This window comes from Bos mutus, chromosome 2 (assembly GCF_027580195.1).
Source record: "Bos mutus isolate GX-2022 chromosome 2, NWIPB_WYAK_1.1, whole genome shotgun sequence".
NCBI lineage: Eukaryota > Metazoa > Chordata > Mammalia > Artiodactyla > Bovidae > Bos > Bos mutus.
Genome location: NC_091618.1, coordinates 49,752,530 through 49,777,738, shown reverse-complemented (window position 1 = coordinate 49,777,738; position 25,209 = coordinate 49,752,530). Strand labels below are relative to the sequence as shown.

At 35.1% G+C, this 25,209-nt stretch overlaps 1 protein-coding gene across 2 annotated transcripts in view; it reads left to right on the top strand.

Moving 5' to 3' along the window:
• Positions 1 to 23,280, top strand: part of LOC102283474 (MOB-like protein phocein) — a 45,120-nt gene extending 21,840 nt beyond the window's left edge. For both annotated transcript variants that reach the window (XM_070388766.1, XM_070388765.1), the window contains 6 exons: positions 6,094 to 6,194; positions 9,357 to 9,399; positions 9,589 to 9,675; positions 19,561 to 19,640; positions 21,006 to 21,117; positions 21,242 to 23,280. In XM_070388766.1, coding sequence (XP_070244867.1) covers positions 6,094 to 6,194; positions 9,357 to 9,399; positions 9,589 to 9,675; positions 19,561 to 19,640; positions 21,006 to 21,117; positions 21,242 to 21,373 — 555 coding nt within the window. In that variant the 3' untranslated portion in view covers positions 21,374 to 23,280. The remainder of the gene's footprint in view (positions 1 to 6,093; positions 6,195 to 9,356; positions 9,400 to 9,588; positions 9,676 to 19,560; positions 19,641 to 21,005; positions 21,118 to 21,241) is intronic.
• The last annotated feature ends 1,929 nt before the right edge of the window (positions 23,281 to 25,209 follow it).

Genomic DNA, 25,209 nt, shown 5'->3' with positions numbered 1-25,209 from the left:
TAGCTTTGTAGTAAGTCTTGAAATTGGGAAGTGTGCATGCTTCAATTTATGTTTTCAGGATTTTTTGACTATTTGGTGCCCCTTGGAATTACATATAAATTTGAGAATCAGCTTTTCCATTCTTGCAGAAAGACTTGGAATTCTGGTAGAAATTGCACAGAATCTGTAGATTGCTTTAGGTAATATTGATAACAATATTAAGTCTACCTATGGATGTAAGATAGCTTTCATTTAGGGCTTCTTTAATTACTTTTAACAATGTTTTGTAATTTTCAGTATGCAAGTATTTAATCTTCTGATTTAAATTAATTCTTCCATATTTTATTCTTTCAGGTACTGTTGTAGACGGAGTTGCTTTCTTTTTTTCTTCATATTTTTTATTGAAGTAAATAGTTGATTTACAATGTTCAGGTGTACAGCAAAGTGATTCAGTTACATATAGGTGTGGATATATATAGGAGTTGCATTCTTTTTTTTGCTTTCTTTTATTTCTTTTTCTTATGCTGGGTCTTGTTTGCTGGGTGGGCTTTTTCTCTACTTGCAGAGAGTGGGGGTGACTCTGTAGTTGCCATGCATGGGCTTCTCATTGCTGTGGCTTCTCTTGCTGTAGAGCATGGGCATTTAAGGTCCGTGGGCTTCAGTAGTTGCTGCATGAGTGCTGAGTAGTTGTGGTTCAGTTGTTCCACAGCATGTGGAATCTTCCCAGGTCAGGGATTGAACCTGTGTCTCCTGTGTTGTCAGGCAGATTCTTTACCACTGAGCCATCTGGGAAGCTCCAAGAGTTTCCTTCTTAATTTTCATTTTGAATTGTTCATTGAAGGTATACGCAACTGATATATATATATATATATATATGTTTGTTATTGTGTTTGGTTGCTCTGGGTCTTTGTTGCTATATGCAGGCTTTCTCTGAGTTAATAATGCATGCTTGGTAATTGTGGTGCATGGGCTTAGTTGTTCCAAGGCATATGGAATCTTCCTGGACTGGGGATGGAACCCATGTCCCCTGCATCGATAGGTGGATTCCTATCCACTATACCACCAGGGAAGCCTGAAACACAACTTATTTTTTATATTGATTTTGTATTCTGCTACTTCATTGAATTCATTTATTAGCTTTATGAGCTTATTTTCTGTTTAATTGTTCTGGCTAGAATTTAAGTATAGTGTTGAATAGCAATGGTGAAAGCAGGCATTCTTGTCTCATTTCTGGATTTTTTTTGTTTTTGGCCTTGTGGGATCTTAGTTCCCTGACCAGGGGTTGAACTCTGTCCCTCAGCAGTGAAAGTGTAGTGTCCTAACCATTGGACTACCTAGGAATTCCCTCGTGTTTAATTTTAGAGCAAGGGAAACCTATCAGTTTTTCACCATTGAGTATGACGTTGCCTGTGGGTTTTTATAAAAGCCCTTCATCATTTTGAGGAACTTCTCTCCTATACCTGATTTTCTGTATTTTTATTATGAAGGATGTTGGATTTTGTCAGAGGCCTTTTCTGCATTAATTGAAATGACTGTGTGTTTTTTCCCTTTTAATATTAATGTAGTGTATTATATTGGTTAATTTTTTTTTTTTAGTGTTGAACTACCTTTCATTCCTTGCAGCTTTCTTCTGATTTGTTTGTATGGTGTATTTTTTTCCATCCTTTTACTTCTAGCCTACCTATATCATTATATTTGAAGTAAGTTTCTTGTAAACAGTATAGTTCGGTTATATTTCTCTGTTCTTTCTGACAATCCTTGTCTTTTAATTAGTGTATTTAGGCCTTTTAACCTCAATATAGGCTTCCCTGGTGGCTCAGAATTCACCCGCCGATGCAAGATACATGAATTCAATCAATCCCTGGGTTGGGAAGAGTCTCTGGAGAAGGAAATGGCAACCCACTCCAGTTTCCTTGCTTTGGACATCGCATGGATAGAGGAGCCTGGTAGACTACAGTCCAAGGGGTTACAAAAAATCAGACACAACTGAGCAACTAAAACAACAACAGTGTTAATGTAGTTATTGATAGATATGTTTAGATGTAAAGTTACCTTTTGTTGCTTTTCCTTTGTTTCTTCTTTTTTTGTTTACCCTTTTCTGCCTTTTTAAGGGTTATTTGAGCATATTCTATTTTATTCTAATTTTGGCTATATTTCTTATAATTTTTTGATGATTGTTCTAGAAATTACTAAGTACATGCTTACCTTTTCACAATCTATTTAGAGTCAGTATTTTATTGCTTTGATTGAAATGCAAAAACTATCATTAGTTAGACTTCTTTACCCTCCTCCTTTATACTATAGCTGTCTACATTGCATCTATTAATATATACCTTGAAAACCCTATTGGAAAATGTTGCATATTTTGCTTTCATCTGCCAAATATATTTTAAAGATCAGAGGAAAATAGTCTAATATATATTTATACCCAGATATTTGTAATTGCTGTTGCTTTTGATATTCTAAGTTTCTTCTGGTATTTTTTTTTTTCCTTCTATCTGAAGAACTTCCTTTAGTAATTCTTTTAGAGCCATCTGCTGGCTAGGAATTCTCCTTAGTTTTCTTTACTCTGAGAGTATCTGTATCTTTATTCTTGAAGGGTATTTTTGCTAGATATAGAATTCTGAGTTGACTGTGCTTTTCTTTCAGCACTTTAAAAGTATTGTGCCATTTCTTCCTGTCATCTGTGATTTCTGATGAGAAAGCTGCACTCATTTGAATTCTTATTCTAAGGTCATGTCTTTTCCTCCTGGCTTCTTTATATATATATTTTTTCATTTTATTTTTTTTTAATTGAAGGATATTTGCTTTACAGAATTTTGTCGTTTTCTGTCATACATCAAGAATCAGCCATGTACACCCATGTCCACTGCCTACCGAACCTCTCTTCCATCTCCCTCTCCTTCCCAGCCTTCTAGATTTTCACAGAACCTGTTTGAGTTGCCTGAGTCATACAGCAAATTCCCATTAGCTATCGATTTTACATATGGTGTTACAAATTTCCATGTTACTGTCTCCATACGTCTCACCCTCTCCCTTCTCCCCTGCCCCTGTGTCCTTAGGTCTGTTTTCTGTCTGTTTCTCCATTGCTGCCCTGAAAATAAATTCATCAGTACCATCTTTTAAGATTCCATATATATGAGTCAGATATATGATGTTTATTTCTATAATTTATTTCTCTTTCTGACTTACTTCACTCGGTACAACAGGCTCTAGGTTCATCCATCTCAGTAGAACTGACTCAAATGTCCTCCTTTTTTATGGCTGAGTAGTATTCCACTGTGTATATGTACCACAGCTTCTTTATCCATTCATCTGTCGGTGCACATCTAGGTTGCTTCCATGTTCTAGCTATTGTAAATAGTGCTGCAGTGAACATTGGGGTACATGTGTCTTTTTCAGTTTTGGTTTCCTCAGGGTATATGCCTAGGAGTGGGATGACTGGGTCATACGGTGTTTTTTTTTTCTATATGAAACTTTTAGTATTTTATTCATTTTCATAGTTTTACAATATTAGTAAAAATAATGACCCATTATAAATAAGTATAAAATGGAAGTCGATGAAAAAATAACCCCAAGTCTTCCTTGACTCCCATCCTCCCACCAAAAAACTAGCTAGTATATGGCAAATATCCTTTCACACATTATCTTTAGGCATATATTCACTTTGTAGTGGTGGATGGTTTACTCGCTAAGTCATGTCTGACACTTGAAATGCCGCGGACTGTAGCCTGCCAGGCTCCTCTGTCCATGGGGTTTTCCCAGGCAAGATTACTGGAGTGGGTTGCCATTTCCTTCTCCACATATGGTGGTTTTATTCCTAGTTTTTTAAGGAATCTCCATACCGTCTTCCATAGTGACTGTATCAATTTACATTCCCACCAGCAATGCAAGAGAGTTCCCTTTTCTCCACATCCATCCAGCTTTTATTGTTTGTAGAGTTTTTCATGGCCATTCTGACTGGTGTGAGGTGGTACCTCGTTGTAGTTTTGATTTGCATTTCTCTAATAATGAGCGATGTTGAGCATCTTTTCATGTGTTTGTTAGCCATCTGTATGTCTTCCTTGGAGAAATGTTTGTTTAGATCTTTTTCCTACTTTTTGATTGGGCTGTTTGTTTTCCTGATATTGAGTTGTATGAACTGCTTGTATATTTTGGAAATTAATTCTTTGTCAGTTGTTTCCTTTGCTATTATTTTCTCCCGCTCTGAGGGTTGTCTTTTCACCTTGTTTGTAGTTTTCTTTGTTGTGCAAAAGTTTTTAAGTTTAATTGGATCCCACTTGTTTATTTTTGTTTTTATTTCCATTACTCTAAGAGGTGGGTCATAGAAGCTTTGATTTATGTCATCGAGTGTTCTGCCTATATTTTCCTCTAAGAGTTTTATAGTTTATGATCTTACGTTTAGGTCTTTAATCCATTGTATCTTTGTGTATGGCATTAGGAAGTGTTCTAATTTCATTTTTTTGCATGTAGCTGTCCAGTTTTCCCAGCATCACTTATTAAAGAGGCTATCTTTGACCCATTGTATATTCTTGCCTCCTTTGTCAAAAATAAGGTACCCGTTGGTGTGTGGGTTTATCTCTGGGCTTTCTATCTTGTTCCATTGGTCTATATTTCTGTTTTTGTGCCAGTATCATACTATCTTGATGACTGTAACTTTGTAGTATAATCTGAAGTCAGGAGGGTTGATTCCTTCAGCTCCATTCTTTATCAAGACTGGTTTGGCTATTCGGGATCTTTTGTGTTTCCATATGAATTGTGAAATATTTTGTTCAAGTTCTATGAAAAGTACCATTGGTAATTTGATAGGGATTGCATTAAATCTGTAGATTGCATTTGGTAGTATAGTCATTTTCACAGTACTGATTCTTCCTGCCCAGGAGCATGGACTGTCTCTCCATCTGTTTATGTTGTCTTTGATTTCTTTCATCAGTGTCTTATAATTTTCCATATAGGTTCTTTTGTCTCCTTAGAGATAAAAGGAGATTCTCTTTATTCGTAGATGTTTTATTCTTTTTGTTGCAGTGGTAAATGGGATTGATTCCTTAATTTCTCTTTCTGATTTTTCATTGTTAGTATATAGGCGTGCAAGTGATTTCTGCGTATTGACCTTGTATCCTGTGACTTTGCTGAATTGCGATTAGCTCTAATAATTTTCTGATAGTTTCTTTTGAGTTTTCTATGTATAGTATCTTGTCGTCAGCAAACAGTGAGTTTTACTTCTTCTTTTCCCATCTTGATTCCTTTTATTTCTTTTTCTTCTCTAATTGCCATAGCTAGGACTTCCAAAGCTATGTTGAATTGAGAGTGGTCACCCTTGTCTTGTTCCTAATCTTAGAGGGAATGCTTTCAGTTTTTCATCATTGAAAATAATGTCTGTGGGCTTATCGTATATGGCCTTTACTGTTTTGAGGTAGGTTCCTTCTATGCCCATTTTTTGAAGCATTTTTATCATAAGTGGGTGCTGAATTTTGTCAGAGGCTTTTTCTGCATCTATTGAGATGACCATATGATTTTTATCTTTCAGTTTGTTAATATGGTGTATCACATTGATTGATTTGTGTATGTTGAAGAATCCTTGCATCCCTGGAATAAGCCCAACTTGCTCATTGTGTATGAGCTTTTTAATGTGTTGTTGAATTCTGTTTGCTAGAATTTTGTTGAGGATTTTTGCATCTATGTTCATCAGTGATTTTGGCCTGTAATTTTCTTTTTTTGTGTTGTCTTTGCCTGGTTTTGGTATCAGGGTGATTGTGGCCTCATAGAATAAGTTTGGAAGTGTTCCTTCCTCTGAACACTTTCTGGCTTCTTTATCTTTAGTTTATGTCAGTTTGATTACCTCTGGGCATGGATTTCTTTGGATTTTCTTGTTTGGTATTCACTCTGCTTTTTCTTATTGTGGCAAAAAATGCATAACATAAAATTGATCATTTTTGCCATTTTTAAGTGTATGATTTTGTATCAAGTACATTCACATTGTTGTGCAACCATCTCTGTCTCCAGAACTTTTTCATCTTTCCCAACTGAAAGTCTGTACCCATTAAACAATAACTCTTGTATGATTTACTGTGTAGTATGATATTTTAATTAACTGTAAAACTTGTTTGTTTGTAGTATATTCAACAGAACATAAGGGCAGATTGTTCCAATATTGACAAAATTCTTGAACCACCTGAAGGCCAAGATGAAGGTGTGTGGAAGTATGAACATTTAAGGTAGGTCCTCATGATATAGCAAAATAATAGTAGTACTTCTATTAGTAAAAATAACCTTTAATATTAATTATGATTATGAATCATAAATTATTTAACTATAGACCAAAAAGCCAGATTCTAAAGCTTTTATGTTTTCAGTGTTATAAAGTTTTCAACATTGTTATTTACTGATTGTTTTCTGTATTTATGGATTTGGGCCGTCTTATCATTTTACACAGTTTTCCTTAATCATATCCTTTAATCACAGATGCAGTATTTCCAAGTACCTACTCATTTTTACTGCCTACTACCTGCCTACTTTATTTCTCTCTAGAGGGCCTAGTCTAGACTTGGTAGCTGATGTGTCACCTGTCAACGAGTATGAATTTCCAGTCTTCTCTTTGTAAATGAAGATTAATTGTAATCCTGAAATAAGTTTTAGAGCTTTTAATAATAGTCTTTGAATGAAAAAATTGATTTCTAATGAATCATGAGTCAACTTTATTTATTTATTTATTTTTTTATGAGTCAACTTTAGAAGCAGCTGTAACCTGAAGTTACTAGGTTCTTTCTTTTTTTTAAATTAGGTTATTTCTTGAAGTTAAAAACTTCCCATTGTAAATGGGAATTGATAAGTTAGAGAAGGCAGCATGAAATACGTGTTCATCCAAGTTTGTTACTTTGAGTTGATTTTTAAATAATAAAGTAGAGATATGAATTTTCCTGCATAAATTAGACCACATTTCCTCTGATGAGTGCCTTAATTTGTAGATAAGGTACTTTTTCTGTTTTGTTTTGATGCCATAGGTTTGTCTAGATATTGTTAAGACAGTGTCTTGTCATAACAGTTCAGCTGTTTCAGGGACTTCTTTGTAAGCTGCCAGTTTTTTGGGCAAGTCACTTGACTACTTGATTGGGTTTTCTTTTTTAATACATCTTGATGGATGATCCTTGAAAGCTGATCATTGAAAGCATGATGGATGATCATGAGTATGTAGATCTTATGCCATTCTTATAAATATAGAAAACACTTTAGAATGATATATACTCTGCCTTATTTTAATCTATTTTGAAAATAACTACTTACTTACCTGTGGGATTAAGGATGAAAATAAGCAAGGGTTTTTTTTTATACTATAAGCCTAATTTCTAAAAAGTTAGGGTTCATTTTAATTTACAAGGTTTTTATTTCAGATCTAAAAAAACTTTTTCCTCCCTACTTAATTTAGACTGTGAAATATGCATTATACAAAACTTGTAAAATCTTTCTTATGCATATTCCATTTGTCCTGGTGCTATTGTTACTACTTTTGTTACTTTTTAATATAATTTTTTTGGTATAATTCACTTATTTTTGTTTTGTATAATTTAAATATTATACATCACATATATATTGTTTTGTGTCTTTATTATAGTGTATACATCTTTATAGTTAACCAAAAAGAGTTTTCAAAGTAGTTTGATTTTTTTGCATGTGCTTAATGTTACTGATTTGAGGCTTAATACTTGCTATTACTGATTAATGTAGTTGATTATATGTTAATGGGGATTGAATCTTGATCTCAGTGAAATCTACCAGTACTTCTCACTGAATATTTGTAATCAGGAAAAGATGCTGTTTCCTTTGAATGGCTGCAATCCCATGCCAGTGTATAGGGCTTAGTGACTAGAGGGGTAGTCAGCTCTGGTTTGACCCTTCAGCTGCATAACTATGTATGTGAGCCCTGTGTCGAATTAACTTGAAGCTGTTAAGTTTACACTGTTTGCCACAGATTGTACCTATAACACTGCCAGATCAGTTAGCTTAATTTTCCTGTTGGCTGTAAGTAGATTGGACTAGTGAGAAACTTTTTTGTCACCACTTGTCTTTACTACTTAGTGGAAAACAACTCAGAAACATAAAACATGTAACTTACAGATATTGAGCAGTATAGATTTACGTGCTGCTGCTGCTGCTGCTGCTAAGTCACTTCAGTCATGTCCGACTCTGTGCGACCCCATAGACAGCAACCCACCAGGCTCCCCCGTCCCTGGGATTTTCCAGGCAAGAACACTGGAGTGGGTTGCCATTTCCTCCTCTAATGCATGAAAGTGAAAAGTGAAAGTGAAGTCGCTCAGTCGTGTCCGACTCTTAGCGACCCCATGGACTGCAGCCTACCAGGCTCCTCCGTCCATGGGATTTTCCAGGCAAGAGTACTGGAGTGGGGTGCCATTGCCTTCTCCAATAGATTTATGTAGTGATTCAGAAATAGTGTTATTTGTGTACTCTTAGAACAACATTATTATTAGGCATCTGAAGTGGAAATAGATAGCTGATAATTTGACCTTTTTTGTTTTTTAATTTGCTTTCTTCTTTTAAAAAAAAATATTTCATTTCATTGCTGGCTATGCTGGGTCTTTGTTGCTGCATGGGCTTTTTTAGTTGTCGTGAGTGGAGGCTACTCTGTAGTTGTGGTGAAATGGGTTTCTCATTACCGTGGCTTCTCTTGTTGCACGGCACGGACTCTAGGCACACTGGCTTCAGTAGTCATGGCATGTGGGCTCAGTAGTTTCAGCTCTCAGTCTCCAGAGCACAGGCTTACGAGCTGTGCTTAGTTGCCCCAGCAGCATGTGGAATCTTCCCTGACCTGGGACAACTGTATTCAGATATATACACACATATAAGTTTTTATATAACTGGAATTGTACTGTGAATATAAGTATATATCTTTTGTATGTTTATGTAATATCAACATTTTACTATTTTCTAATTGCTAATTTATATTTCAAAGAAATTTTTTATGTATAGAGTTTAAGTGAACATCTTTGTACATATATCTAGATTGCAGTTCTGATTGTTTCATTAGAATAGATCCTTAAGAGAATGACTTAGTCAAAAAATACACACTTTGTAAGGTTCTTGGTAAATATTTTCAAATTATTTCTCAGAAAAATTATACTAATTTCTAGTGTTTAAAGTGATCAACTCACTGAAAACTGATATTGAATGTTATTATTAGGGTCGTTGGTTTTGGGTTTTGTTTACTAATGTGTATGTCTTTGTAAGGAATGTGCCATGTGAACTCAAGTGGTGTTGATAATAGTGATGAGAAAGGATGGTATTTTTTTTTTTTTTACAATTAATATTCTAAAAATAATATGGAGAATAGATAAGGCTTTTTCATTTATATTTTACCTTTTTAGGCAATTCTGTCTTGAGCTAAATGGACTTGCTGTCAAACTTCAGGTAATATTTTCTTTAACTTAAAACTAATTGAAAGTTCTGGTTTTTTTCCTGTTTTTATAAATTAATGTGCTTACAAAGACATCCAGAATTTGTAATTTATTCTAGAATTTTGCACAAAATGTAGCAACTCAATTGATAAACTTTTTCATTGTTATTTTACATGTTAATAAGTGTAACAATTTTTAACAGAGTGAATGCCATCCAGATACATGCACTCAGATGACAGCAACTGAACAGTGGATTTTTCTTTGTGCAGCTCATAAAACACCGAAAGAGGTGAGAATGTATAAAGTTGAATGACTAATAAATTCATTATAACCTAAATCTCTTCAAGACAATGATAGACAAATTTTTTTTGAGTTTTTAGGTCACTGTTTATTTTGCTCTTTGGTTTAGAGTTCTTTGATGCAAGGTTATTGTCACAGTGTTACTTTAGGATTTCTTTTGATTAGTATCTTTTGAAAATTTTTTAATTAAAATATCATTAACCTACACTATGTTAGTTTCAGGAGTAAAGCATACTGATTTGATATTTCTCTAAATTACAAAGTGATCACCGTGATAAGTTTAGTTTACCATCTGTCATCATACAGAATTACTACTCTATTATTGAGTGTTTCTTATGTTGTACATTTCATGCCTAGGGCTCATTTATTTTGTAACTGGCAGTTTTATACCTCTTAATCTTCCTCATCTATTTCATTCATTTCTATGTCCCCTCTGGCAACCACCTTTGTTCTCTATATCTATGACTTCTGTTTTATTGTTTCTTTACTTTTGTTTTTTTAGATTCCACTTGTAAGTGAAATCATATGGTATTTGCCTTTCTCTTACTTTTTTTCACATAGCATAATACCCTCTAGGTCCATCTACGCTTTTAAAAATGGCAAAATTTCAATTTTATGCCAGTGTGTATACATACCATATCTTCTTTATATGGACACTTAGATTGTTTCCGTATCTTTGTTGTCATTGTTGTTTAGTCGCTGTTGTGTCTGACTTTTATGACTCCGTGGACTGTAGCCTACCAGGTTCCTCTGTCCGTGAGATTTCCCAGGCAGGAATACTGGAGTGGGTTGCCACTTCCTTCTCTAGGTGATCTTCCAGACTCAGAGATCAAACCTGCATCTCCTGCATGGTCAGGTGAATTCTTTACCACTGAGCCATCAGAGAAGCCCTGCTTCCATATCTTGGCTACTGTAAATAACGCTTCAGTGAACATGGGCATGCATGTATCTGTTTGATTAGTGTTTTTGTTTCTTTGGGCAAGTACACAGGAGTAAAATTGCTGGGTTGTATGTCGGACACGACTGAGCGACTGATCTGATATGATGGCAGTTTCTATTTTTCAATTTTTAGGAATTGCTGTACTATTTTCCATAGTGGTTGTACCAGTTTACATTCTGTCCAGCAGTGCAGGAGGGTTCCCGTATCTCCTCAACAGTACTTATTTTTCGTCCTTTTTTTGGGGGGTGGGCCATATTGCACAGCATGTGGGATCTCAGCTCCCCAAGCAGGGATTGAACTCATGCCCCCTGTAGTGGAAGTGCAGATTCTTAACCACTGGACTGCCAGGGAAGTCCTTGTTTTTTTGATGGTAATCTTTTTGACAAATGTGAGGTAGTATCTCATTCTGGTTTGATTTGTATTTCCTTGATAATTAGTGATGTTGAGCATCTTTACATGTGTCTGTTGGCCATCTGTATGTCTTCTTTTGAGAAAATGTGTATTCAGGTCTTCTGCCCATTTTTTAACCTGATTGTCAAAGAGTGTACCCTTTTTTTGTTCTAGGAGTTTTATGGTTTCCCATCTGACATTTAAATCTTAAATCCATTTTGAGTTTATTTTTGTATGTGGTGTAAGTAATCCAGTTTGACTCTTTTGCATGTAGCTGTCCAATTTTCCCAGCACCATTTATTGAAGAGACTTTCTTTATCCCAGTGTATATATATTGCCTCTTTTGTTATAGACAACTGACCATGTAAGTGGGGTTTATTTCTGGGCTCTCTATTCTCTTCCCTATGTATCTGTTTTTGTGCCAGTACCATACTGTTTTGATTACTATAGCTTTGTAGTATAGTTTCAAATCAGGCACTTGGTATCTCCAGCTTTGTCGTTACTTCTTAAGATTTTTTTGGATATGTGGGGTCTTCTGTATTTCCATACAAGTTTTAGAATTATTTGTTTTAGTTCTGTTAAAAATGCCATAAGTATTTTCATATGGATTGCATTGAGTATGTAGATTGCTTTGGGAAGTACCGTCATTTTAACAGTATTAATTCTTCTAATCCATGAACATGATAAATCTTTCCATTTGTTTGTATGGTATCATTTCTTGTAACTGGACAATTAAATTGGCTAGAACTTAACGATTCATTGACTAGGACATAATAACACCTGTCATATTGTGTTGATATCTAATGTGTAATGGACGAAATACACTTGTTTAGATATTTTGGTTTAGTTTTAATTTCTTTTTGTAAGAATAACTGTTGGTGATTACTAGTTGATACTAAATGATTACTAGATTACTAGTCTATCAAATAGAAATGTTGAGTTTTATAGGTCAGTGTTTTTTTTCTACATTAATATTTCTTACTATTTATTTGAAAGTGAAGTCGCTCAGTCATGTCCGACCCTCAGTGACCCCATGGACTGCAGCCTTCCAGGCTCCTCTGTCCATGGGATTTTCCAGGCAGGAGTACTGGAGTAGGGTGCCATTATTTGAAACCCAACATAATGATTTTCCTTCCATAATTGGTCTTATTGAAACCCAGCATAATGATTTTTCTTCCATAATTGGTCTTATTGAAAATCTCATTCATGTTGTTTTTTCCTTATTTTGCTTTTGTTAAGGTGAGAGTATAGGAAGTTGCAATTGTTTATAGAACATTTTTTGTTTTAAATAATTCATGTCATCTGACATGTAGTACACATTCATTTTTCCTTAGTTGTCTCAAAAATGTCCTTTATAACTGGTTTGCTTAAAAATATGCATTGCATTTCCCTTGATCTGCCTTCCCTTTTAATCTGTGGTAATTAGTTTTTACATGACATCGACTCACTGAAAATAACTGAGTTAGCCCTGTGCTGTAGGATTATAGACCTTTGATTATTATATTGACAGACCACTAAAGCTTAAAGCTAGTTAATTCTTTAGTTGGAAAATCAATATTTGATGCCCTTTTGTTTGAAAAGGTTAATTCTCCAAAATAAGAAGTATTTGATACCTATCTAAGCTAGTAGTACTTATTTTTCAATATTGACTTCACTCATGATATTACTTTTTTTTTAGTTAATAAGTTGAAGCAATATTAAGGTTGTGTATCATTCTGTATCTGGGGAAATCATAGCAGTTTCATTGATAATTCACTGGAACTGACTCCATAGCATAGTACATGATGTGATCATTCCTATTAGAAAATTGAATCCAAAAAGCTAGTGTCATTTTGGCAATAGTAAAGATGCATTACCCTCACTTTAATGTGGGAAGGCCATCCAGTGTGTCTTGTATTGTGAGACACATATATACCAAGTCATTACTACATGTACTTTTTTCTTTGTTGCTGTTGTTTAGTTGTGTTCAGCTTTTTTGAGGAGGACTAGAGGAGGAAGCCTGTGAGGCTCCTCTGTCTATAGGATTTCCCAGTCAAGAATAGAGTGGATTGCCATTTCTTTATCCAGGGGATATTCCCGACCCAGGGATTGAACCTGTGTCTCTTGCATCGGCAGGCAGATTCTTCATCACTGAGCCACCAGGGAAATTTTTTTCTTGAGTTATGTTAAATGTAAGATAGAATAATCATCAGAATTATATCCTGTGAGTGAATCTTAAAAGTGCAACACTGCTTGCTGAAGACCAGCTCCACTAGATTTTCCACGTTTCAAGGGATGGTGGTAGTGTATTTTCCAAATGGTAGTTTTGAGGGATGCTACTGCTACGTCTAAGTTGCTTCAGTCGTGTCCGACTCTGTGCGACCCCATAGACGGCAGCCCACCAGGCTCCCTGGTCCCTGGGATTTTCCAGGCAAGAACACTGGGGTGGGTTGCCATTTCCTTCTCCAATGCATGAAAGTGAAAAGTGAAAGTGATGTTCTCAGTCGTGTCCAACTCTTAGCGACTCCATGGACTGCAGCCTACCAGGCTCCTCCATCCATGAGATTTTCCAGGCAAGAGTATTTGAGGGATGGGATTATTGTAAAAATACAAACAAAAGAAAATCTTGAGAGGACACTTTTTGAATCCTTTCGAAATAATTGTATGTAGTTAGAAAATAATAGCAACAGAGATTAGTAGCTAAGAAAGGTGCTCTTACGAATTAAAAGCACTGGCAGATTCTGAAGTGGAAGAGGTGCAGAGTACTCAGCAACAGTGATGATTTACTCAAGGTCCTTCAAAATTACAGAGAGGCATTGCAGCAAATAGAGTTAACTATACAAACAGTGATTATAAGCAATGAAGATTATAACGTGTTATTATCCATTAGTCCTTTCAGTCATATGCAGATTGTGATTACTTACAGTAGCATTATAAATATATATTTGGTAAAATATAATTTATAAAAGTTTGAACATGTTACTTACTACTTGTAACATACTATTTTGGCCATATTTTGCCAAATGTTTGCTGTTGTATATGAGCAGAGTAGGATCAGTTAATTGAGAATTAATTGGAGGAGATGGAGGGAGGCAGCTAAATTAAGGCAAAACTCTTCCTCTTATTCCAAAAAGAAAAAATTCAGAAATCAATTAAATATCTAAAGTTATGCTGTTTGAAACAGTAGCCATAAAACATGTAGCTGTGGAGTACTTAATGTGGGTAGTCTAAATTGAGATGTTCTTTAAGTATAAAATACATACCGATTTCAAATATTTAGTACAAAGGGACAATGTAAAATATCTCATTGAGAGTTAACTGGATAACTACATACAAAATAATGAATTTAGACCCCCTACCTCACACCGTATACAGAAGTTAGCTTACAATGGAAATCAAATACCTAAATGTAAGAGCTAAAACTGTAAAACTCGTGGGGGAAAAAATAAATATAAATTTTCATGACCTTGGACTAGGCAGTGATTTCTTAGATATGACACCAAAAGCTCAGTGGTGGAAGAAGATATGTAAGTCAGATTTCGTAGAAAATAAAAATGGTTGTGCTTTAAAGGACACTTGTCAAGAAAATGAAAATACAATGTATATAACTAGAGAAAATATTTTTGTAAATTATATCTCTATTAAGGGTCTGGTGTCCAGAATATATAAAGAGCTATTACGAAACAACTAAAAGACAGCTTAATATTAAAATGAGCAAAGAATTTTTTTTTTCTGCTTGCTCAGTGCAGCTTATAGGATCTTAGTTTTTGAACCAGGGATTGAACCCATGCCCATGGCATTGAAAGCATGGAGTCCTAACTACTGGACTGCCAGGCAAGTCCCTAAAATGAACAAAGGATTTGAATGGCTATTTCTCTAAAGAAATATACAAATGGTCAGTAAATACATGAAAAGGTGTTCATCATCATTAGTAATTAGTAAATGCATATCAAAACAACATGAGAATGGAGAAATAAAAATGTGATGGATATAAATACATACAATGGAATATTATTCAGCCATAAAAGGGAATGAAGTTCTGATATATGCTGTATGTAGCATGAATGAACCTGAAGGACATTATGCTAAGTGAACTAAGCCAGACACAAAAGTACAGTTATGGTATGATTTCTCTTATACAATATATCTAGAAAGGACAAATTCATAGAGCCTGAAAGTAGATTAGAAGTTGTCAGGGCTGGGGATTGGGAATGTGGGGAAATTACTACTTAAATGGTTATAGTTTCTATTTGGAATGAGGAAAAACCTTTGGTTTCAAACAGATAGTATAGATGGCTGCACAATAGTGAATGTAACTAATGCCACTGAATTGTACGTTTAAAAATGTTTAAAATGGAATGGGAATTCCCTGGTGGTCCAGTGGTTAGGACTCTATACTTCCATTACAGAGGGCATGAGTTCAATCTCTGGTTGAGGAACTGAGATCCCATATGCCCATATGTGGCACTGCCAAAAATAAAGGTTAAAATGGCAAATTTTACATTTTACCACAGGTTTTTCAAAGTGGAAAAAACATCCACCCCTACAATGATATACACTTTACCCGCTGAAATGACTAGAATAATAAGTATTGGCCAGGATGTGAAGAAGATGGAACCCTTATACATAGACAATGGATTTGTAAAATGCTGGGTTTGGAAACAGTTTGAAAGTTCCTCAAAATAACAGGTATAGAGTTACTATATGGCTTACCAATTCTACTCCTAGGTTTATACTCAAATGAAAAACATAGATCCAGACAATACTTGTGTACCAGTAAAGCTCACAGTCACGTAAATCACAATATCCAAAAATGGAAACATCCAAATTTCCATCAACTGATGAGTAAATACACAACATGTGGTATATGTATATAATGGAATATTATTTAGCCTTAAAAAAGAATGAAGTCTGTAGAGGGAGAAACATTTTCAAGTATTTTGTATATATTAAAAGCCAAGTCTAAAAATGTTTTGAATTAAGAAAATAATGAGTACTGATTCATGCTGCACTATTCATGAGCCTTGAAAACATGCTGAATGACACAAAAGTCCACATTCTATTCCATTTTTAGGAAATATTCAGAATAGGTAATTTCAGAGAAGATAGAAGGTAGATCAGTTGTTTAGGATAAAGGGGAAGAGAGAAGAAGTGACTGCTAATTAGTATTGGGTTTCTTTTGGGGGTGATGAAAATGATATGGAATGTAGTTGATAATGGTTACACAATTTTGTGAATATACTAAAAACTACTGATTTTATACTTTAAAAGAGATTTTGTGGTATGTGAATTATCTCTTATCTTTAAAATATCCCGGTTCTCCTGGGAACAGGCCCCTAAAAGGAGAAAGAAAGCACATACACTACTTGGACTTTTTTGTGACCTTAAGAGAGCAGCAGTGACCTGAGCACAGAAATTCTACCTCGTGACCTGGCATCTTGGAATGTATGTGGGGAGAGTCTTAGCAGATTTTAAGACTCTTCAGGGACTTTCCGTATATCCTCATGAATCAGGAAAATAGATTTCTTTCTTTTTTGTCCACCATATTCAAGAGTCAACATGTTATACTTTTGACTCTGCTGTGAGTCTTTAGGCACGTCTTTAATTCATTGCTTCAGTTTTCTCATCCGCAAAGTGGGAAACATAACCTACCTTGTAGGGTTGTTGTGAAGAATAAATAAGAGTTAATACATATAAAGGCTTTAAACAGTGCCCAGAGCTAAGTAGGTGCTATGTACGCCTTGGCTATTATCATCATAGTGTCTCCATTAAATCTTTCTCCTTTCCCAGTGCTATTTAAGCTGCGTTAGCAGTCAGGTCAGACTCTGCTGAATAGCTTCCTAATTTATTTCCTTATTCTAAATCCACATCTCCTCCAGGGCATCACTTGAATCTTTGAAAAGTCTACCTTTGATCTTGTCCCTGTCTTATTCAGTGGTCTGTAGAGTTCATCAAATAAAGTCTAAACCTCTTCTAAAAAAAAACCACACAGAAGCTCATTAGCAATTTTTCTATCAATCATGTTAAAATGATAATTTTGGCTATATGGAGTTAAATAAAATATATCATTAAAATTAATTTCACCTATTTTTTTTTTTACCTATTTAATGTGGATACTAGAATATTTAAATTAAATATGTAGCTTGCATTGTATTTCCATGCTGACTTAATGATACATCCAAGTGACCGATATGAATGAGAATTACAATGACTTGGGATGTTTGACCAAATCACCTTGTAATCATATATATGGATAAAGATACTTTTTTCAATAAATACTGCTCTTGTTACTGTTTTAGGCAGGGAGTCTACTAGCCATAAAATTCCTGTGGATGTACATTTTTTTTCCTCTGAGGCATTTTATTTGTGTGCATTACATCGCTGGAAAAGAATCCAAGGATATTCCCTCCTGTGTGTTTCTGTCTTGCTTCTTCATGGTCAATGATGCCAGCCGAGGTGGTCAGTGCAGTGAAACCAAACTGACGGGACGGGCGCAGGTTACTCTGCCATTCTTCTAGATCTTTGAGTTGCACATCAAATCTGAGGCTGATCGCTCCACACTTATTTAGCCTGCCTGTGAGGTTCACAACAATTTCCCCAGCCCTGTTATCGTCGATGATTTCAAATTCTCCAGTGTAACCATGCTTCATCATCACAGTTAGAATCCTGACTGTGACTTTGGAGCACCTGGTATTAGCCTCTTCTTTTGGTATTGTTCATACTCTTGAGAGCGTCAGCCAGGACATACATGCACACCATTAGGTGGCACAGAAAGATGGCTGAAAGAGGATGTACCTTTTCTTTGGTTTAGATTCATCTGTATTTGCCATGTACTATACTTAGCCATGTTGAGTAGTTACTTCATTTTAAAATGTAACTGATTAATGCTGCACTATTTGTGAGTAACCAATTTCATTTTCAGCACTTGAAAAATATTCTAATTACCGAGTAGAATTAGAGTCATTTTTCTTTCTTTCTCTAGTCTTATTTGTTTCTTTTTGGTTCCCTGATTCACTCTATGTCTTCATTTCTTTTGATGCTTCTCACTCCCTGCCCTCAGAAGAACTGAATGAGAATAATTACTTTGCAGTTTTATCTTTCCTTTGATTGATTTGCCGTGAGACAAATCAGTTTCATTTTCTGATAAATGGAATAGAGTAAGACAGGTTTATTAAAATGTAAAGAAACTTCAGATTTCATATTAAATTGCAAAGGAGGTTCAGGGAGAAAAATTTTTATAGAACTACTAGATTGGAATTAGGGTACCAGCAACATAGTAAGGCATACCTTTTCTGTTCAGTTCAGTTCAGTCGCTCAGTCGTGTCTGACTCTTTGCGACCCCATGAATCGTAGCATGCCAGGCCTCCCTGTCCACATCACCAACTCCCGGAGTTCATTCAGACTTACATCCATCGAGTCGGTGATGCCATCCAGCCATCTCATCCTCTGTTGTCCCCTTTTCCTCCTGCCCCCGATCCCTTCCAGCATCAGAGTCTTTTCCAGTGAGTCAACTCTTCGCATGAGGTGGCCAAAGTATTGGAGTTTCAGCTTTAACATCATTCCTTCCAAAGAACACCCAGGACTGATCTCCTTTAGAATGGACTGGTTGGATCTCCTCGCAGTCCATGGGACTCTCAAGAGTCTAGATTGGAATTAGGGTACCAGCAACATAGTAAGGCATACTTTTTAGGATGTAAGAAGGCAGTGATCTTTGGAGGTATTTATGAAGAAGATGGCTGCTGGGCCACTTGGTAAAGTATAAACCAGTGGACTAGGAGTCAGTATATCTGGGTTATGGTTTTTAAATCCTTCTTCCTAACTACATCATCTAGTATAAATCATTGACCAAAAGTCAGGGGTAGTCCCTGTTGCTGTGCATCATTCTTCACGTGTTGTGTCTCTCATCCTTTAGAGTTGGGATATTTGCACGCTTGTTCACTTGAATTTCTGTTGTACAGAGTCCCCCTCTTCTTAGCATGCCTGAACAAGACTTTCCTAAGTTGGTCTCCTTGTTTTGAGGAATTCCTTATCCTTGCCTATAGATTTTTTTGTTTTATTTTGTTTTTTATGGCTGCACTGTGCAGCTTGTGGGATCTTAGTTCATTGACCAGAGATTGAACCTGGGCCCTCAGCAGTGAGAGTGTGGAGTCCTAACCAGTAGACAGCCAGGGAGTTCCCATAGATTTTTAAGTTCTGCTAAGAATCCTGTGCATCATTTACAAACTGACCAGTTTCCTCATTTGTAAAGGCAGAGAGTTAGATTAGATAATCAGGTGTTCTTCCTAACTTGACGGAAGCATTGTTTTCATCTAGGTACAATATTGAGAGTGAGAAATTGGGAGACTGATTCACTTATTTACTATAAGCTGGGTATTATAGTTGAAGGGGATAATAAAGCCTTATTTATTGACATAACATTGAATTTTACAGTCATTCTGATATTGTAAGGAACATTTCCTTAGAATATGCTTGGAGGTTTTGGATTAAGACACCTATCCAATAAATATACCTAATTTTAGAGGTAGAAGTCGTTGTTTATGCATTTTTATATCCTTTCTTTTATAGTGTCCTGCTATAGACTACACTAGACACACACTTGATGGTGCTGCATGTCTTCTGAATAGCAATAAATATTTTCCCAGCAGGTAAATAAAACCTTTAAATGTGGTATTAAACTTTTTGGATTTAAAGACTGATGTTTTTAAAACTAAAACTAGTTTGCTCATTAATGCATTGTATTCTGTAAACTTTATTTTTTATCTGTTGTATATTTGACTTGTCCAGAATTATTCACGTTTTGAAATTAAGATTGTGATTAAAGGCATCAGGGCTCAGCTCCCAAAGCTCACTGGCAGTTCAGTCATGGGTCGTTCCTCCTGCTGTGTGTCATTTTCCAGGGCTCTCCCTCTCAAGCTTCAGGCTTGGGATATTTACACACTTGCTTACTTGACACTTTGGTAGAGTGAGCATCCTCGTAGATAGCATGCTAAAGAGCAGACTTGCCTAAGTTGGACTGCTTATATTTTTTTTTAAGTATGTTCTATGTATTTCCAGCCTGTTTTTTTTTAATTGAAGTACAGTTGATTTACAGTGTTGTGTTAGTTACTGCTGTACAGTGAAGTGACTCAGTTTTTACACACACACTCTCTCTTCTTCATATTCTTTTCCATTGTGGTTTATCACAGGATTCTGAATATAGTTCCCTTGTGCCATGCAGTAGGACCTCATTGTTCATCCATTCTATATATATCAGTTTGCATCTGTTATTCCCAAACTCCCACTCCATTCCTTTCCAATCCTGCTCCCCCTTAGTCTGTTCTCTATTAGACTGATAATTTTTGAAGGAGTCCTTATCTTTGCTTTTAGATGTTTAAGATTGGGGAGGAAGCCTGTGCATAACTGTGATATATTATTGGTGAGGTTTGTGACTGGTCTTTTATTCTCTTAAGATATTTGTTACCGAGTGGATAGATTTGGAGACTTTTTCACCTAAATATCACTGACTTCAAAGAGCTCACATAAAATATGTAAAAAATAATGGGTTTTGCCTTAGTATCCTGTATACATTTAAAAAAAGAAAACAAATAGGCAGTTTTTATTTCTCATACACACATTAAAAAATTGAGTTCTATGGAATAAAATGACAATTCCTTTTAGTGGTTTTAATTTGCTCTAGTGGACATAGTGTAAATATCAAAAACCTGTTTTTAGTAAGTTTTGCCAGGGTTTGTTTCAGTTGCATTGAACTTTAACAAAGTCTCAGAATTATAATTCTGAATCTCTTGGGCGCTATGGTTGTTTTGAGGAATTCCTTATGAATTCCTAGTGAAGTTAGAAGTGAAGAACAAGAGTTTTGGTCTTGCCCTTGCCACTTACTAGCACTGTGAACTGGACTGGTCACTTATTTTCTCTGGTGTCAGTTTCTGCTCTTGTGAATTGAGAAGATTGGACTATATTGTTCCTAAGATCTGTGTAGCTCTATGAATCTATGATTTCTTTTCTATTTCTAGAGTTAGCATAAAGGAATCATCTGTAGCAAAACTAGGATCAGTATGCCGTAGGATTTACAGAATATTTTCACATGCTTATTTTCATCACCGGCAGATATTTGATGAATATGAAGTAAGTATATTTTACTAATTGTCCTGATACAGTCTTATGAGAATGACAATAATATATGTTGATATATGTCTCATTTATTTGGTTTTGAGTAGTAAGTTGAAATAAGTTTTTTTTCTCTCTACAGAATGAAACATTTTTGTGTCATCGGTTTACTAAATTTGTGATGAAATATAATTTGATGTCCAAGGATAACCTGATTGTACCAATTTTAGAAGAAGAAGTTCAGAATTCAGTTTCTGGGGAAAGTGAAGCATGAAGGGAATCATATAGAAAAAAAGTACTGATCACATAATTAACATTAATTATGTACTGTATATATATCATTTTAGACACATCAATCATGTATCCATATTATAGCTTCTTTGTTTAGTATAGGTTTTTGTATGCTGAGTGTTGCCTTTTAAAATGGGAAATACTTTTTAAGTTATTCATGAGCTGTATATTCACTTGTGTGGCACTCATGGTTTTTAAATAAGATTAGTATTATGTTTATAATGCCTGTTAATAAAAGAATTTACAGTTTGGTAAAATTGCTGCTAAACAATCATTGGATCACAATCCTCATCAAATAAACGCATCTAGAAAAAGATGAGTGAGCTTGAGGTTTCACACAAACCATTTATACTAAAGACATAGTAATGTTTTCCTTTGGTTTTATACCTGGGATTCTAGGAAATTCTGTAGCACATAGTTCTGTCTTAATAAGTTTTCTAAAATGAGATAAAAGTTTTTAAATTCTGTTTATAGTTTTTGATATACATATAATTATGTGTATATCCAAGTATAAATGCAAATAAAGCATCAGTAATACTTAAGTAATCTTACTATGCTACACAAAGTATATTCTAGACCAGCATACTTAGAAAGGATTTACCTTTCTGCATCAGTGGATAGTTACATACAACATAGTGATAACAATAAAGAGTGTAAATGATGTTCCCAGTGGAAACCTGCCCTGTCCTTCCCTTCTCTCCATTTCCCTTACTCCCTCCTCAAACTACATACCTGAGAAGCTTTTCGCCAGACTGTGATTTAGTGGTGACCTATACCTATTTATATTTGTATTAATTGCTTACAGATTATACCTCATATTAGCAATTACATTACACTACAGGAAAAAAATGTATTGGCATAGGCTCTTGCTTATCTTTGCTTTGCAAAATTGTTCTCACTACTTGGAAAACAGTCCTTGAAATAGTTTGACTAATAATGTTAGTAATATTAATCTTCACATCTAACCATTTAGGCAGCACTTAAATAGAGTTGGAAAATACTATAGTATTTATTTTACACCCCTTCTCCACAAAGTTTATGTTTGAATTATATGGACATGTAAAATTTTTTTGCAGTAATTCACAGGTTCTAAAGGTATTGTTGAATGCTCATACATTTTTTGGACTTGGTTATAATTCAGTGTCTTAAGAAGGATTCAACCATAGATTTTACAGTCGTACCTACTGAATGCAGTTTTCTAACAAAGCACTAGAGGTCTTATTGCTGAGCTGGTTGTAATGAGACACTTAGGTTAAAAAAAAAAATTGTACATGTAGTGAAGAAAATATTTAAATCCATCTTTTGAACAGAATTAACAAATGAACTTCTTTTTCATTTGAATGAGTTATTTTGAAATGAAGATTAAAATGTAGTATTCTTTTTTTTTCAAGTTAGAGGAAATAATTCATACCATACTATAAGTATGTATTGCAAAAACGTGGAAAACAGTAGCATCCTGAGAGTTTGTATATATATTTATGCTTTCTGATCCTGCCAGTATATTTGGCTTTGAACAGTGCTATCCCAGCAGCCAGTCATTATTTTGTCCCAATCCACACTCTCTTTAAGAAGTTTTATATTCACAGTGAAAGGAATATTGGCTTTGAAATTATGCATTTATATTAATGTAACTATGAACCAATGGGAATAGTCATTTTTATGCAAACTTGCTAAATATCGAGAAACTAAACCAAGTTAATAAATTATATATAGCAATGTAGCTCTTCTCTCTGTATAAAAGTCTCAGTGGATTTCTGTTGCTTGACTATTAGTGGACATTTGAACTAAGGCAGTGGCTGGGATTTGGTGATCTGGCTAAGTATTCTGAAACACATTTTGAATAATATGACTTGGTGTTAATGGGGAAATAAAATTTTTTTTTCTTACTCATTCCATCTTCCCTGTACTATGTGTTTGGAATTGATCATAAAAAAAAAAATACCCCAAAGAAAACATCAGTTTGTAGTGTTGCTTTTGTGTTCATATTGACATTCATATTCTTGCACTGTAAAGTTGAGTCACTGAATCAGGTAAGACAGAAGTGAAACAATTACTGATTTTCCTTAAAAAAATTCACAGAATTTTGAAAATTTTATTCACAGAATTTTGAAAATATAAATGTATATGTGCTGTGTTATGCTGTGTTAGTCGCTCAGTCATGTCCAACTCTATGCGACCCCATGAACTCTGGCCCACCAGGCTCTTCTGTCCATTGGGTTTCTCCAGGCAGGAAGACTGGAGTGGGTTGCCATGCTCTCCTCCAGGGGATCTTCCCAACCCGGGGATCAAACTGAGGTCTCCTGCATTGTAGGTGGATTCTTTACTGTCTGAGCCACCAGGGAAGTCCATGTACGTACTTCAGTTTAGTTCAGTCGCTCAGTCATGTCCGACTCTTTGCGACCCCATGAATTGCAGCACACCAGACCTCCCTGTCCATCACCATCCCCCGGAGTTCACTCAAACTCATGTCCATCGAGTCGGTGATGCCATCCAGCCATCTCATCCTCTGTCGTCCCCTTCTCCTGCTGCCCTCAATCCCTCCCAGCATCTGAGTCTTTTCCAATGAGTCAACTCTTCGCATGAGGTGGCCAAAGTATTGGAGTTTCAGCTTTAGCATCAGTCCTTCCAAAGAACACCCAGGGCTGATCTTTAGGATGGACTGGTTGGATCTCCTTGCAGCTGTACTTAGGTGGTACTAAAAAAACTGATGAGCCCAGCAAACCATTGATTTATAAAGTAATTGTTCTAAGAGGAGGGGAGTAGAAAACTACAGTTCTGTGTAATAAAGAAGTTAGGCTCCACTTACTGTTTGAATTATACAATATAGATCCAAAAATTAAATTTTTCTTTTCATGAAATTATTTTGACCATATAGTCAACTCATCATTTTTCTCATATCATATCTAAGAAAGTACCTAATTTTTAATAATTTATGTTCCCATAAGTATTACAGTTCTTTTGTGTGTGTCCATTTTCTTCTCTCTGACTTGAGGTATTAAATTTGCATTTCTAGAACAGTTTCTCAATTAAATTTAGAATGAATTTTTGTGTTTGGTTGTGTCACATGGCCTGAACCTAGGTCCTCGGCAGTGAAAGCATGGAGTCCCAACCACTGGACCACCAGGGGATTCCCTAAATTTTTAACGAGTTAATATTTTTAATATCAGAATAAAATTTTAAATCTGTGATTAATTGCATTATTAGCAAGAAATGTTAAGGTCTCAAACACGTTTAGTGATGTCAAAATCATTGTAATAGAACTAATTAATTTTTCCCTGGGTACTTTGCTCTATTTTTGCCCAAAGGTTTCCTATTTTATTGTACAGTTAAATGCTACATTTTATATACTTTTATTTTTAAATACTTCTTGAATGTACAAAGGTTTCTTGGTGTGGTTCTTCATGCTAGGCATGAAAGATTCTCATTTTTTGAATACAGCTGATTGTTAACTAAGCAGACACTATGGATATGTATTAGTACAACACATTTAGCAATTTATTTGAGGTTGTCAAAACATCCAAATGCATTTTCTGAAAAAACAGGCATTGTTAGTGTAGAGCACCCTATAAAACCAGATAACTTCAAGTAAATTCACTAAATGGTTAGATTACTCATCTAAAAGATTTAATTAGAAGCCTTTTAATATTTGGGGATACACGGATATTTTCTGTGGGCTAAAAATCAATTATAGTACTTTATTTGATTTTTTCTTCTGTTTACATTTCTTTTTATAGTACACAGAGCTTCATATGAAGTGTGAGAATCTAATTAAGCAAAGAGAATACTAAATTTTCATAAAAACAAATTTCCAAAAAAGAA